The 14,935-nt window shown below is 43.8% G+C and overlaps 1 protein-coding gene across 5 annotated transcripts in view; it reads left to right on the top strand.

Annotated features, from left to right (window-relative positions):
- SLC36A1 (solute carrier family 36 member 1) overlaps positions 1-5,498 on the top strand; it is a 44,448-nt gene extending 38,950 nt beyond the window's left edge. For 3 of the 5 annotated variants that reach the window (XM_002920751.4, XM_019801281.2, XM_034656835.1), the window contains one exon: positions 1,373-5,498. In XM_002920751.4, coding sequence (XP_002920797.1) covers positions 1,373-1,644 — 272 coding nt within the window. In that variant the 3' untranslated portion in view covers positions 1,645-5,498. The remainder of the gene's footprint in view (positions 1-1,372) is intronic. The other 2 variants (XR_004624261.1, XR_004624262.1) reach the window with 2 other exon arrangements.
- The last annotated feature ends 9,437 nt before the right edge of the window (positions 5,499-14,935 follow it).

The following is a 14,935-nucleotide window of genomic DNA, read 5'->3' as shown; positions in this document are numbered from 1 at the left end:
AGACAGTCCACAGAGGAGTAAAGTTGACCTGATGGAAGATTGGCTGCCTTGGACTCAGGTGTTCTGGCAATCTCACCACTGTGGTGCCTTCCTCAGAATGACTTGGCTACATTGCTTTATGAAATGGAGTTGGAATGGAAGCCCCCATATAAGATGTAACTGATGGGAATCAGGTCAGGGATGTGCTCTGGATCCCAGTCTCAATGCTAAGGACCTCCAGTTGTGGGGAAGACAATTTGTCAAAATACATTTGATTGCTAATGAGTTAATGATGCACTTTTCATGGGCAACAATATATATACTAGCAATGATTATATGAACTGTATCAGGAGCCTGTTGTATGCCAAGCCTTGTGTTAAGTCCCTGTGTCAGCTCACTTCATCATCATGATATCTCTGTGATGCAGGAGCCGTTTGTATCCTCATTTTGCCAACAAGAAAGCCAGGAAATATACAGGGGCTGTAACTTCCCCCAGTGTCACTCAGGCAGAGTCAGGATTCAAACACAAGAGCCTAATTCCAGAGCCCATAATCCTCCATAAATTTGTGAAACATTTGCCTTCATTCCCCACCTCCAGTGGAAAGCTGAGTCAGATAGGAATGGTGGGATTAGTGGGCACTGGAGTAAGTGCAGTCAGTGAAGCCTCCTCCCTTAGTGGGACAGCAGGGCAGCCATTGCTGGGGTATGGAAGCTGATGGGATTTCCTAATGCAGTGTACCATTCTTCGTCACTTCCACCTCCTTCACATACACCCGTGCCTAAGTTTCAGGTGTGGGAGCCACTACCTTGTCCTGGCACAGGCATGTCTCATTGTTTGGGGCCTGGCTCCTCAGGTCAGCCTGCACACTGAACTGCTTCTACTTGCCCTGTAGGGAAATACTCTGTGAAATGGCGTTTATCACATTGTTCCAGAAGGATGGCTTTTTTCCCCCTATTTTATTCCTTGTCGGTTGAATAGAGATGTTTGTGTTGGAGGGACCCTCAGTGGTACGAAAATGACCAGTCGCTCAGAAATAGTCCACCTCCCTTTCTGCTCCAGCCTCTCTCCTCTGATAGGGACCAGACCGCCCTGGAATGTAATTTTGTTCCTTTGCTTCAGAAAGATGGAAGTCATGTCCTGTAGCAGGAAAAGCTGAAAGCCAGGAGATCTGGGTTCCAGTCCCAGTTCTGCCAGCCTTGCAGTGAGACCCGTGTTGTTCCACACCTGTGGGCATTTGTTTTCTCTTTGTGGAATGAGAGATTGGACTGGATAATGTCTGTTTCTACAGAGCTCTCCATTCGAGAGGAAGGACACTTGCTAAATTTGCTCAACAGTGAGGAGGTCTCTTCCAGCTCTAGGCAGTCTTGAACAGGCATGTCCTCTCTCCTGCAGGCATCTTGGCCATCCTCATCCCCCGCCTGGACCTGGTCATCTCCCTGGTGGGGTCCGTGAGCAGCAGTGCCCTGGCCCTCATCATCCCGCCCCTCCTGGAGATCACCACCTACTACTCGGAGGGCATGAGCCCCCTCACCATCGCCAAGGACGCCCTGATCAGCATCCTGGGCTTCGTGGGCTTTGTGGTGGGGACCTATGAGGCCCTCTACGAGCTGATCCAGCCAAGCAGTGCTCCCATCTTCATCAACTCCACCGGTGCCTTTGTATAGCGATCTGGGTGCATTCCCTGCAGCTGCCCACCCCACCCCTGTGTGTTCCCTAGCACCTGGCCCCAGAACCTCAGGTAGGGGTCAGGCTCTGGGGAAAGGCAAGGTTGCTGTTGGGGAACCCCTCTACCTGACACCTTGGTACCCTGGGCCAGGTGGGGCTGAGGGCAGGGGAGGGAGTGGGTAGCAGATATGCAGAAGTCCCTCTTAGTGGCCGTGCCATCCCTGTTCATTTGTACTTAATTTAACCCAGAACTTTTCAACTTTTTTCCCTCATCATGTCTCCTCCCTTACTGCCCCCCCTCCTTCTGACTCACCTCACCCAAATTATTCCTGTCGCACAGTTCACTTTATTTAAAAATCTTAGCATCCCCCACCTCATGTTTTCTCCTTTCCAGGCCCAGGCCTGGATTAAATGAGTGGGAACCCCCTCTCCTTATAAGGCTGGGCCTATCTCTTTCTCAGACCTCTCCCAAATATTTTACCTCAGTATCCTCCTACCTATTTAAGTCTCTAGGAGGTGTCTGGACCTACCTAGTAGTTTAAAACCAGTCCCCAAAGCTGGAGCTTTTAATCTTTACTCTCTCTGGCATGTGACCCTCAGCAACACCTTCTCAGAATTCCTCGCGTGGGTCACAATATTGTATTCTTAGTTGCTTTAGCTTCTGAAAGATATCAAGTGCTGCCTAAATTGAAAATATTTATATTTTATTTAAAATTAGCTTCTGTTTTTAGACTCTTGTCTCTAGATCTGGGGTTATTGTGAACTATTCCTTCCTCAGTAAACTTTTACTAGGCTTCTCCTGCTGAAAAGAAACTTGCTCCAGGAAATGTGAGCTTAGGTCCTCAGCACTGTTGGCTGAGTACCCCAAAGGTTTTAATCAGGATCATCTAAATGTGTACCTCTGTAGGGAGGCATGCACTTTGCCTCCCACTGACCAGCCCGATTTCACGTTGAGAAGATATGAAGGACTCAGGATACATTTGTCAGTGCACGAGGCCGAGGAAAAGATGGCCAAGTGGGATGTGCTCCTGTCCACAGGAGGCTTATTAAATGGTCGCTTTGTGCATTCAGACCTGTTTTTCAGCCTCAGCCCCTGATAGGCACAGGGCCCAGTAGCGTTTTGTTGCCAGCATATCAGGAAGACACCCACACTTTGCCATGGATGAGAAGATGAGGCCAGTGTGCGCAGAAAGTGTGAAATTAAGTTCATAGAATTAAGAAGCAGCTGGTCTGACACTATGTGTGGTGCTTGGTTGTTTACAATCAACGAGGGCCAGGGCAGAAGCAGTGCCCCGCCCCAAGCTGCCTCCATGACCTAGACTTCTAAAGGGAACCACTTGGTAGGGACTTAGGTAGGGACTTAGGTCCCCTGTGTTCTAAACACTAATTGTGACCCTGCCCCTCCCCTGCATGCTCGTAAGGGCTGTGATCCCCCACACCCCAGCCCCAGCTTTTTCTTTCTCTTCTTTTCCAAAGCCACATCCTCATTGCAGTGACTCCTAACCTACTAATAATTTATTAACTTAGGGAGATGTGATCAGTTGTGACTTGGTCTCCCTTAGGAGAATGATACTTTTCACCCACCCTTTCTGTGGTCACCAGCAGGTGCTTATATGACTGAGGCTCTAGCTGGATGTGGCAGCGGTCCTGCTCTGTGAAGCCTCAGGCCAAGAAGTCACCAAAGTGGGTTCAAGGATTGTCCTCTTCTGTGTGCAAGCTCCAGGCTCCAGCCATCTTTCCACGGCAGTCCTGAGAGTTGTTTGCAGTAAGAAGGCGTGTGCCAGTAGAAGGATCAGATGTGTGTCCTGCCCACAGCTTCTGTGCTGGAAGCTTCTGTGACTCGGGGAGCTGCTAGAGGTTGTTTCTTGTCCAGGTGGGAATTAAGACGACCTGAGGACCGGGCAGTACAAAACTGTGGTCCCCTGGCCCCAGGTCTTCGCAAAATGCGAATTATTGCTTCAGGGCTCCTGGCCTGGAAAATGTGGGGTGTAGGAGTGATGGCACTAGCTTCGGGGCTTCTGGAAGCTAATTTGGCATGGCCTTCTCCCTTTTGGTTCTTTTTCCTGTGCTCCTGCTGCTTCAGAAGACCTAGGCAGGCAGGGTGGATCCTGTCAAAGGGCCTTTCCGGTTGTGCATTTAGGTGTCAAGTAAAGGGTCAGCCAGAAGATGGAAGTGAGAGGAAGCCCTCTTTCTTCTGGAAGCAGCCCTCTGAGCCAGCTTAGGGAAGTTTAATCTTCTGCCCACGAGGCTTCTTCAGTCAGGGAGCCTGCCCTGGTTTCTTCCCATTGCTCATTAGGAACCAGCTGCCCAGCTTCTCCCTGTGCCCTGCTCTGGTGCCTGGTAAAAAGGGCCCAGCATAAGCAGAAGTCTGATCAAGAACAACAGAGCAACGCTCTCTGGAGTGTGAGGATGCATCTGCGGGACCAGAAGCAAAACATGGGACTTTTTGGCCCTATACTGTTAGACACTGTGTCCTTCCCCCAGGCTCCCCAGTGCAGCCTCAGATTTCCATTAGCCCTGAGTTAGCTTCTCCAAGCCCCTTGTTCCCTCCTGTAAATGCTGCTGTTGGGAGATTTCCAACTCTCTTTTGGCAGCATACCTCCCCTTATATGCAGGTATTTGCTGGGAAGAGCATGATCTGGTGTCTTCTGTTTAATTTTCCTAGAAGTTGTCACCACTCACAAATGTCATTATTTATATTGTGCTGCTGTCTGTCTGCTGTGAGCCCCTCAGCTGCACACACACTGGCCAGGTGTATGTGAATGTGTGGTGTGTCTTAGCTCAGAACCCACAGCTCACGCCCTCCCTTTCTGCCCCTCACCTCTCCAGCCAAATTCATTGGCTGGTGCTCACTGCTTCCTCTACCCTCGTGAAAGGTACACTTCGCTATTTTTTCAGTTGTCTTTAAGTGATGATCCCAGAAAGGAGCCTTAGGAAATCTGTCCCCCTTCCCTGTTCTCCTGGCTTACTTTTTTCTTCATAAATGTCTCCCTTCCGAAATTGTAGCATATCATCTTTGTTTAACACTACATATTCACCGCATGTTTTTTAGAAGTGCAAAATCTCACTTTATGTCTGTTTACAGCTCTCTCTGTTCACTCATCACTCACAGCCAAGGGGTCCATATCAGTGGGTTTTATTTCGTAGCTGATTGGGTGTTAAGGCAGGCCCCAGCATCGGCCCTGATCGGAACACAAAGCTACTTCCTGACATCAGAGACACAAAGTGCCAGTGGCACGATGTGATTAGGGAGTTGGCTCCAAGTCTGCCTTAGAATTAAATTTTCCGAAGTACTTTACAAATCTCCAAGACCATTAGGGGAAAAGGAGAGGGTGTGGTTTGTCTTTGAAATCATGGTCAGTACTTTTAGACAATTTAATTAGTCCTGCTGTTTGCAAGGCTATTTGCTTTGACAGCATCAGCTTGTCATATTTCTTCCCTGTTCTTTGTACCACTGGGCCATTCTCAGGTGCTGATATGTGGTTACCAGAGTGGGGAGTGGGGGATGAGGGCGCAGGGTGCCTATTTTAAGCCGTGTTCTTTTGTTTAAACAGGGTGATGCTGGGGAAGCTGTTTTGTTTTAGTGAACAATAAAATTATGTAACTCTCTTGTAAACCATGTCAATGAATGTGTGAATAAGATGAATATGAGAAACTGCCATCCCCAGGTCTTGGTAACCAGACAGTACTGCGTATATTATCCTGTGTATGTGCCTACATGGATGTCTATTTCTCGCATGGTATGTATAGAGATGTAGACCATGCAGGAGCTCACAGAAGAAATTGTTTTGGGTTCTGCACATGGATTATGTGTTAAACTTTTCTTTTATCAATAAATGAGTTTTATTTTTTATTTTTGAGAGGTTGCGGTCTGCATCTTTGTTTTTGCCTTTTTTTCTTTTTAAATATCACTCAGATCTCTTTGGTTAGATATTACTAGGTCAAAATGTTTGTAGTTTATGTCACAGCACTCCTCCAGGGGAGTAGTGCAAACAGTAAAACCACCTATGGAATTGAGAGTTCCCAAGAAAGGGGCCAGGTAGTTGTTTTTTCTGTTAGACAATCCTGCTTTTCTTGAAAACTTGAGTAGGAATTCTCAACCCTGTCTGTGTATATCAGATGACTGTACTTGAAAGGGACAATGGTTAGTTTCACATGTTAACATGGCTGGGCTATAATGTTGAATAACCCAGTTATTCAATCAAACACTAAGTGCAGCTCTGAAGTTATTTTGTAGATGTGGTTGATGTCTACAGTCAGTTGCCTTTAAATAAAAGTTTATTCTCAAAATGTGGGTGGGCCTCATCCGATCAGTTGAAGGGCCTTAAGAAGAAAACTGAGGTTTCAGTGAGGAAGAAGAAATTCTACCTCAAGACTGCAGCATCAGCTCTTGTACAAGAGTTGCCAGCCTGCTAGCCTGTCCTATAAATCTTGGACTTGCCAGCCCTGACCATCACTTAAGCCAATTCCTTGAATTCCACCCCCTCCATGTATATATATGTATGTATATTTGAAGCGGAGAGATTGATTTCAGGACAGTGGAACAGGTGACTCCTGTCCCCTGTTGTCACATTAAGAGGGAAAACAAGACCATATGAGCTGCCTCTTAGGTGATCTGAAAACCAATCTTGGGTGGCTACTGAATTAGACTCATTGAAAAGCAGAGGCCTCAAGGCACACTACTGAAGTATAACACTTTACAGAGAGAGGAAGGCAGGGAACATATTATGACTACTTTGGATTATCAATATTATTTATGGAACTGGGGGGTCACAGGGATTCAGTGACTGTTCCAAGTCATCAACCAGTAAGTGGCAGAATTAGGATACACACCATAGCAAGCCCTCTGATTCCAGAAGCCAACGCTTCCGAAGGGCACTGACTGCCTCCCCCTCTTTGTTACAGCTCAAGAGGGAGGTCCACCTTTAGGGATTATTGTGAAGGTTAGAGAGAATGTTCTAAATTTCCTGGCATGACAGCTTATGAAGCATTTTCTGAAATATTGGCTGAATTGAAGAAAACCAAGACTCAGAAGCAGTTTTACTGGTTTTGTGGGTTTGCATCCATTCATTATAGTTATATCTTTCTCACTTCCTTTGTGGAGAGCATTCAAAACTTTTTAGATTGTTCACCTCTTCACATGTTTGTTCCTGCTCATGTTTACTCTTAATGGCTATAACCCCTCCTTCCAGGTAACAAGGGCCCTCGAGGTGAGCCCACTGCCCTGCTGGAGTGACAGTGGGCTGAATTTGGACCCTAAACTTGGGGCTCTTTGCTAAGCAGTCTTGCTTCCTCAGACTCTGCCTGTTGCAGATGTATGCAAGAAACTGGGTGTATCTTTAACTGGTGCACTTTACTGGACCCTTGGTCATTGGTCTCTGCCCCACCCCCCATTTGGGGGGAAAAATTGGAGTATAATCTACATGTAATAAAATTCACCTGTTTCCTAAGTGTACAGTTTAATGAATTTTGACAAGTGCATTTGACTACCATTTCAATCAAGATATGAATGTTTATTTTACTCTAAAATGTTCCCTTGTGCTCCTTTGCAGTCAGTTCCATTACCATGCCCACTTGGCCCTTGGCAACAACTGATCTGATTTTTCCATCTCTAGTTTTGCCTTTTCTAGAATATCATATAAATGCAACCATTAAGTATGGAGTCCTTTCTGTGTGGCTTCTTTGACTTAGCATAATGCTTTCTATATTCATCTGTATCATCCCTTGTATCATTAGGTTTATTTCTTTTCATTGCCGAATAATATTCCATTGTACGAATGAACCATAACTTGTTTATTCATTCACCAATTATTGGACATTTGGGTTGTTTCCAGTTTTCAGCTATGATGAATAAAGCTGCTATAAATATTTGTGTACAGACCTTTGTGGAGACATATGTTTTCATTTCTTTTGGGTAAATACCTAGGAGTGGAATTGTGGGTTTGTATGGTAAGTGTATACTAACTTTATAAGAAATTGGAAAATTGTTTTTCCAGTGTGACTCTGCTGTTTTGGATTCCTACCAACAATTTTAAAAAGCTCCAGTTGCTGCATATACTCACCAATACTTCATATTATGGTCCTTTAAATTTTAGCCGGCTTAATGGGTATATAGTAGTACCTCTTTGTGGTTTTAATGACTAGTGATGTCCTGCACCTTTTCCTGACTTATTTGCCATTGGTCTTCTTTAATGATGTATTTTAAAATTTAGTCTTCTTAAAAATTTTAAAGCTTTTTGTTTTGAAGTAATTATGGATTCACAGGTACAAAGAAATGTATGGGGAGGTCCAGCACACCCTTCTTCCAGTCTCCCCCACTGTTAAAATCTTGTATAACTATAGTACATGACCAAAACCAGGAAACTGACATTGGCACATATATAGAGCTCATTCAGATTTCTCCAGTCACATATGCACTCATTTGCCTGTGTGTGTGTGTGTGTTTGCATGTTTGCATGTGCAGCTGTAAGCACTTTTATCATGTGTGTAGCTTCCACCACCACTACGTCAAGATGCTTACCTGTGCCATCACCACAAGACTCCTTCATGCTGCCCCTAAAGAGACACACTCACCTCCTGTGCTCCCCCCCCCACATCCCAACCCTGGGCAACCACGAATCTGTTCTTCATCTCTATCTTTATGTTACTTCACAAATGTCACATAAATTGAATTACACAGTATAGTATCCTTTTGAGAGTAGCTTCTTTCACTTAGTATAATTTCCTTGATGATAGTTCAAGTTGCTGCCTATATTAATAGTTTGTCTTTTTTATTGCAAAGTCATATTCCATGGTATGGATGTACCACAGTTGGTTTAACCATTCACCCACGAAAAGAAATCTGCATCATTTCCAGGTCTGGCTCTTACAGATAAAGCTGCTATAAATATTCATTCGGGTACAAGTTACTGCATGAAAATAAGTTTTTATTTCTGTGGGATATATATCCAAGAATGCAATTGCTGAGTTGTATGTAAGCCCATTTTTAGTTTTAAAAGGAACTTCCAAACCATTTTCCAGAGTGGCCGTACCGTTTTACATTTCTACCAGCAATGTGTGAGTGACTCAGTTTCTCCACATCCTAGTCAGCGTTTGGTATTGTCATTATTTTTTATTTTAGCCATTTATCAGATTTTGTAAATGCTTTGTTGGATGTACACCTAAGTATTTAATTTTCTTTGGAGCAGTTATAAGTGGTAATGTGTTTTTAATTTCGATTTCCATGTGTTCATTGGTAGTCTGTAGAAATGCAACTGATTTTTGCATGTTAATCTTGTGTCCTATAGCTTGTCTATACTCAGTAGTTCTGTGAGTTCTTGTCTAGATTTCTTGGGATGTTCTGTGCAGACAGTCATGTTGTTTGCATATAGAGGTAGTTGCATTTCCTTTTTTCCCCATTCTGTATACTTTTTTTTTTTCTTACTGCAATGGGTACAATTTCTGGCACTATGTTAAAAAAAGAATTGGTGACAGTAAACATTCTAGTCTTGTCTCTGATCTTACAGAGAGGACATTCAGTCTCTTACCCTTAAGTATGATATAAGCTTTAAGATTTTTAATGGAAGTTTCTGTCTATTTCTGTCCTGAGAGATTTTTTAAAAAATCATGAATAGGTGAATTTTGTCAAGTTTTTTTCTTCATTAACTGACATGATCTTTCAGTTTTTCTTTTTTCACTTATTGATATGGTGGTTAAATTGATTTTTCAGTATTGAACCAGACTTGCTTACCTGGATTAAATCCTCCTTAGTCATGGTGTATTTTTCTTTTTATATATTGTTGGATTATCTACTGTTTTGTTCTCATGCTGATATTTACTTTGACAAATGTAGACTCCAGAGTGGTGCCTTTTTGTAAACGAGCAAAACCATATGCCATAACTGCTATTCTTGGCATAAGTGTACTTTTGCCTCAGGCCAGGTTCCCAGCTGCTATAGTGCTCCATAAAGCCTGCATGTGTTTCCTTAGGACAGTTTCTCGACTTTGGTATTATGTACATTTTGGGGTAAATAAATGTTGTGGAGAATGTCCTGTGAATTGTAGGAAGTTTAGCAACATCCCTGGTCTCTAGCCACTAAATGCCAGTTGTGGCAATCCAAAGTATCTCCAGACATTGCCAAAGGTACCCTTTTATGGGGGGTGGGGGTGGGCATCATCCCCTGCTCCTATTGAGAACTACTGCATTAATACATTTAGGCTCCTTCTTACCCCTAGCTGGAGGGATGTTTTTTTTTTATCTTGGCCATGGAACAAAGGTAAGTGTGTGGTAATGGATACTGCAAAAAGATCTGCCTTTTCAATAGTAGTGATAAAATATATAACATCCTTTGAGCCTTTACAATGCCAACTATGCTAGGTACATTACCTATATCATCTCTTCTAGTACTTACATCCAGTGAGGGAAGGTGCTGGTAATATCCCCACTTTGCAGACTGAGGCAAAAAAGGTTAGATAACCAAAATCACACATTTTCTAAGTGGTGGAGCCAGGTCTGTCTGACTCCAAACTTCGTACTGCCCCTGAGATCTGCCTGCCTGCCATTAACTCTGTCACTCACAACCCTCAGTGGACAGGGGACATTTCGAGGCCCCAGTCTGGATGCCTAAGTCCTCCCATACTCTAACCCCAACATATCAGGACTACCCACCATTGTCCAATACTTAAAACCTCTAGGCTTTTGTTCTGGGCTTTTCCCTTGGCCTGGCTGGCCCTTCTGTCTGAGCTAAATCTGAAGCTCATTTTTAAGATCCAGCTCAGATGGCTGCTCCTCTTTAAAACCTTCTCTGGCTACGTTAGTCATAACTTATCCCTCCTCAGCAGAGCAGTAACATCCCTTCTCTGGTTAACCTCCTCTCTACTTAGCTAGAGAGCTGTGACTACTTGGCCACTCCCTAGATCATGGGCTGCTTGAGGCATTGATCAGATTGGGCTTGATCTCCCAGTGCTTGTTTGTGAGGGCTAATCTTGTATCTGGAATTAGCGGGTTAATAAATTCACTGCCGTTTCCTTTAGTAGGGAATGGAGCCTGGCCTCTAAGGAGTTGACATTGCTACATATACTTTTAGTTTTGCATCAGTCTAACCAAGCACTTTCCTTGGTTGGACCCTGTAGATTTGTTGAGGAATCTTAAGAAAATTCTAAAGGCTTGTCTTTTCCCAGTTGGGTCCTTGAGAAAGTTCCTGCTCTTTACTCGGTGAAACCTCCTGTGCCTCTCCTCAAGACAGAGCTAGCAGAGGCTGCCCGAGATCTTCTAAAGTCTGTCCGTAGACACTGAAGTGTGGGTTGTTGTCCAGCACCTGCGCCCAAATGCCCTTGTAGGCTGGCATTCACCAGTTCACCATGGGATATCAGGATGCACCAGCTGTCTTATACCAAACTAGCCATGGGCCTTGGGCAAATCACTCTGTATCTCCAAACTTTATAGACTGTATTTTTCTCCTTCTATCTTCTAGAATCTCTATAATCTTTAGTCTGAAAGAGAATGGTTTCCCTCCCCAAGGCCTTGGGCTCTTCCCTTCTTTACCCAGATACTCATTTTGAGGTTCTAGCCATGGCCTAAGTCCTCCCCCCAGGATCTCATGTGTCCCCCCACAGAGCACTGTTCTAATTTCTCTGTTAGGCCTTGATAAACCCCATGTGATGGTGTAGTTGTGCAGACCTCCTCCACAGCCCTCTGAATGAATGGGCTCACAACTCCTTTGCTGTTGTCCAGTGAATTCCAGCTGCCCTTCCACCCTGGATGTGGTTGTAAGTCCTCCCTTCCACCCGTACTGGTTGCTCTCTAGCAATGCTCAAGGTTGCTATAGCACCCTTAATGTCCAGCCTCAGAACTAGATACAGGATCACACAAGTGGCTTGGGATTGAGCCCCAGGGTTGAGCTGATTCCACCTCCCAGGATCCAGACACTTTGGCTATTAATACCACTTAGAATAATGGTGACGCTCTTGGCCTGTGAACTCATTAGATTAAGCCCTCTCAGTCCTCCTTGCTGCTGTTCCTCCATCCCCTGATGTCCTATGTCTACAGTTTGTCTCATGAACCCAAATGTAAAGCAAAGATAGGAAGTCACACAGCCCCAGATTAAATCCTGGCCCTGTCACCCGTGAACTGGGTGACCTCACTTTGTGACTAACATAAGTTACAAGCCACTTAAATTATGTGTGTCTCTGTCCCTCCACCTGTGAATGGAGATGACAGTACTTACCTCATGGGGGTTTTGTGAGGATTAAATGAGACAAGACCTGTCAAGTGCTTGTACAGCACCTGTCATATAGCAAGTACCAGTGAGTGGTGGTAGTGAAGATGATTATGGTGAACTGTAAAAATGCCCAGCCTGGAAGTCAGGTAACTTGTGTCTCTGCCTTTCTTTGCCACTGTTACTCTGTGTAAGACTCGGGACGTTTGGAACCAGAGCCCCAGGGACTTGAGATGGGAGAATTTCCCTGAAAACCTTTGGGTCTGTCACAGCCCAGTAGGCTGAGTCTTGATCCCAGCGCGCCCTCTGGTGCTTGACATGTGAAGGTGCAGGCTCGGGAAGACAAAGGGAACGAGGGGCCTGTCCTGGAAAGATGGGCTGGGTGGAGAGAGGTTCCCCCTTCCTGAAGAAGGAGAGCAAGTTGTGTTGTAGGGCGATAACCAGGCTGGGTGCAGACCTGAATGTGGGTCTCATCTCTGTGAAGTTCCACCTGTAGGACTTCAGACAAACCCTTCTCCTCTGTGGGTCTTGGGATGAGGAACGTCAGGAATGAAGATACACTAGATCAGCATTTCCCAAAGATGATTTAGCAGACCCTGGACAGTCATTTTAAAAGTCTGAATGTTCCCACCAACAATGTAGGAGGGATCCCCTTTCTCCACATCCTCTCCAACATTTGTTGTTTCCTGCCTTGTCAATTTTTGCCATTCTAACTGGTGTAAGGTGGTATCTCAGTGTGGTTTTGATTTGAATTTCCTTGATGGCTAATGATTTTGAACATTTTACATGTGTCTGTTAGCCATTTGTATATCTTCATTGGAAAAGTGTCTGTTCATATCTTCTGCCCATTTTTTGGTTTGTTTATTTGTTTCTTGTGTATTGAGTTTGAGAAGTTCTTTGTAGATCTTGGATACCAGTCTTTTATCTGTAGTGTCATTTGCAAATATCTTCTCCCATTCCGTGGGCTGCCTCTTAGTTTTTTTGACTGTTTCCTTGGCAGTGCAGAAGCTTTTTATCTTGATGAAGTCCCACAAGTTCATTTTTTCTTTTGTTTCTCTTGCCTTTGGAGATGTGTCATGAAAAAAGTTGCTGTGGCCGATGTCAAAGAGGTTGCAGCCTATGTTCTCCTCTAGAATTTTGATGGATTCCTGTCTCACATCGAGGTCTTTCATCCATTTGGAGTGTATCTTTGTGTATGGTGTGAGAGAGTGGTCAAATTTCATTCTTTTGCATGTAGCTGCCCAATTTTCCCAGCACCATTTGTTGAAGGGACTGTCTTTTTTCCACTGGATGTTTTTTCCTGCTTTGTCAAAGATTAGTTGCCCATAGAGCCAAGGGTCCATTTCTGGGTTCTCTATTCTGTTCCATTGGTCTATGTGTCTGTTTTTGTGCCAGTACCATGCTGTCTTTGTGATCACAGCTTTGTAGTACAGCTCGAAATCCGGCATTGTGATGCCCCCAGCTTTGTTTTTCCTTTTCAACAGTTCCTTGGAGATTCNTGTAGCTGTCCAATTTTCCCAGCACCATTTATTGAAGAGACTGTCTTTTTTCCACCGGATGTTTTTTCCTGCTTTATCAAAGATTAGTTGCCCAAAGAGCCGAGGGTCCATTTCTGGGTTCTCTATTCTGTTCCATTGGTCGATCTGTCTGCTTTTGTGCCAGTACCATGCTGTCTTTGTGATCACAGCTTTGTAGTACAGCTTAAAATCCAGCAACGTGATGCCCCCAGCTTTATTTTTCCTTTTCAACAATTCCTTGGCGATTTGGGGCCTTTTCTGGTTCCATACAAATTTAAGGACTATTTGTTCCAGTTCTTTGAAAAATGTCCTCGGTATTTTGATCGGGATAGCATTGAAAGTGTAGATTGCTCTGGGTAGTATGGACATTTTAACTATGTTAATTCTTCCAATCCATGAGCATGGAATATTTTTCCATCTTTTTATGTCTTCCTCAATATCTTTCAAAAGTGATCTATAGTTTCTAGGATATAGGTCCTTTACGTCTCTGGTTAAGTTAATTCCAAGGTAACGCATGGTTTTTGGTGTTATTGTAAATGNATTGGTGCTATTGTAAATGGAGTGGATTCCCTAATTTCTGTTTCTTCAGTCTCATTATTCGTGTATAGAAATGCAACTGATTTCTGAGCATTGATTTTGTATCCTGCCACCTTACTGAATTGTTCTATAACTTCTAATAGTTTGGGAGTGGATTCCTTTGGGTTTTCCATATAGAGTATCATGTCATCTGCAAAGAGAGACAGTTTGACTTCTTCTTTGCCGATTTGGATACCTTTGATCCCTTTTTGTTGTCTGATTGCTGTTGCAAGGACTTCTAGTACTATGTTGAAAAATAATGGCAAGAGTGGGCGTCCTTGTCGTGTTCCTGATCTTAAGGGAAAGTCTTCCAGCTTTTCCCCATTGAGAATGATATTTGCTGTAGGCTTTTCATAGATGGCTTTTATGAGATTGAGAAATGTACCCTCTATTCCTACACTCTGAAGGGTTTTAATCAGGAAAGGATGCTGTATTTTGTCAAATGCTTTTTCTGCATCAATTGAGAGGATCATATGGTTCTTGAGTCTTTTCTTGTTGATATGATGTATCACATTGATTGATTTGCGAGTGTTGAACCATGCTTGCATCCCAGGTATGAATCCCACTTGGTCATGATGGATAATCCTTTTAATGTACTGTTGGATTCTATTAGCAAGGATCTTGTTGAGGATTTTGGCATCCATATTCATTAGAGAAATCGGTCTGTAATTCTCCTTTTTGAGGGGGTCTTTGCCTGGTTTGGGGATCAAGGTAATATTAGCCTCATAGAATGAGTTTGGTAGCTTTCCTTCTGTTTCTATTTTTTGAAATAGCTTTAGGAGAATAGGTATTATTTCTTCTTTGAATGTTTGGTAGAATTCCCCAGGAAANCATTCCCCGGGGAATCTGTCAGGCCCTGGACTCTTATTTTTGAGATAATGCTAAGTGAAATAAGTCAAGCAGAGAAAGACAATTATCATATGGTTTCACTCGTTTATGGAACATAAGAACTAGGATGATCGGTAGGGGAAGAAAGGGATAAAGAAAAGGGGGGTAATCAGA

This window comes from Ailuropoda melanoleuca, chromosome 3 (assembly GCF_002007445.2).
Source record: "Ailuropoda melanoleuca isolate Jingjing chromosome 3, ASM200744v2, whole genome shotgun sequence".
Classification (NCBI taxonomy): Eukaryota; Metazoa; Chordata; class Mammalia; order Carnivora; family Ursidae; genus Ailuropoda; species Ailuropoda melanoleuca.
Note: the sequence above shows the minus strand (reverse complement) of the source record. Positions and strands in the feature narration are given on the sequence as shown.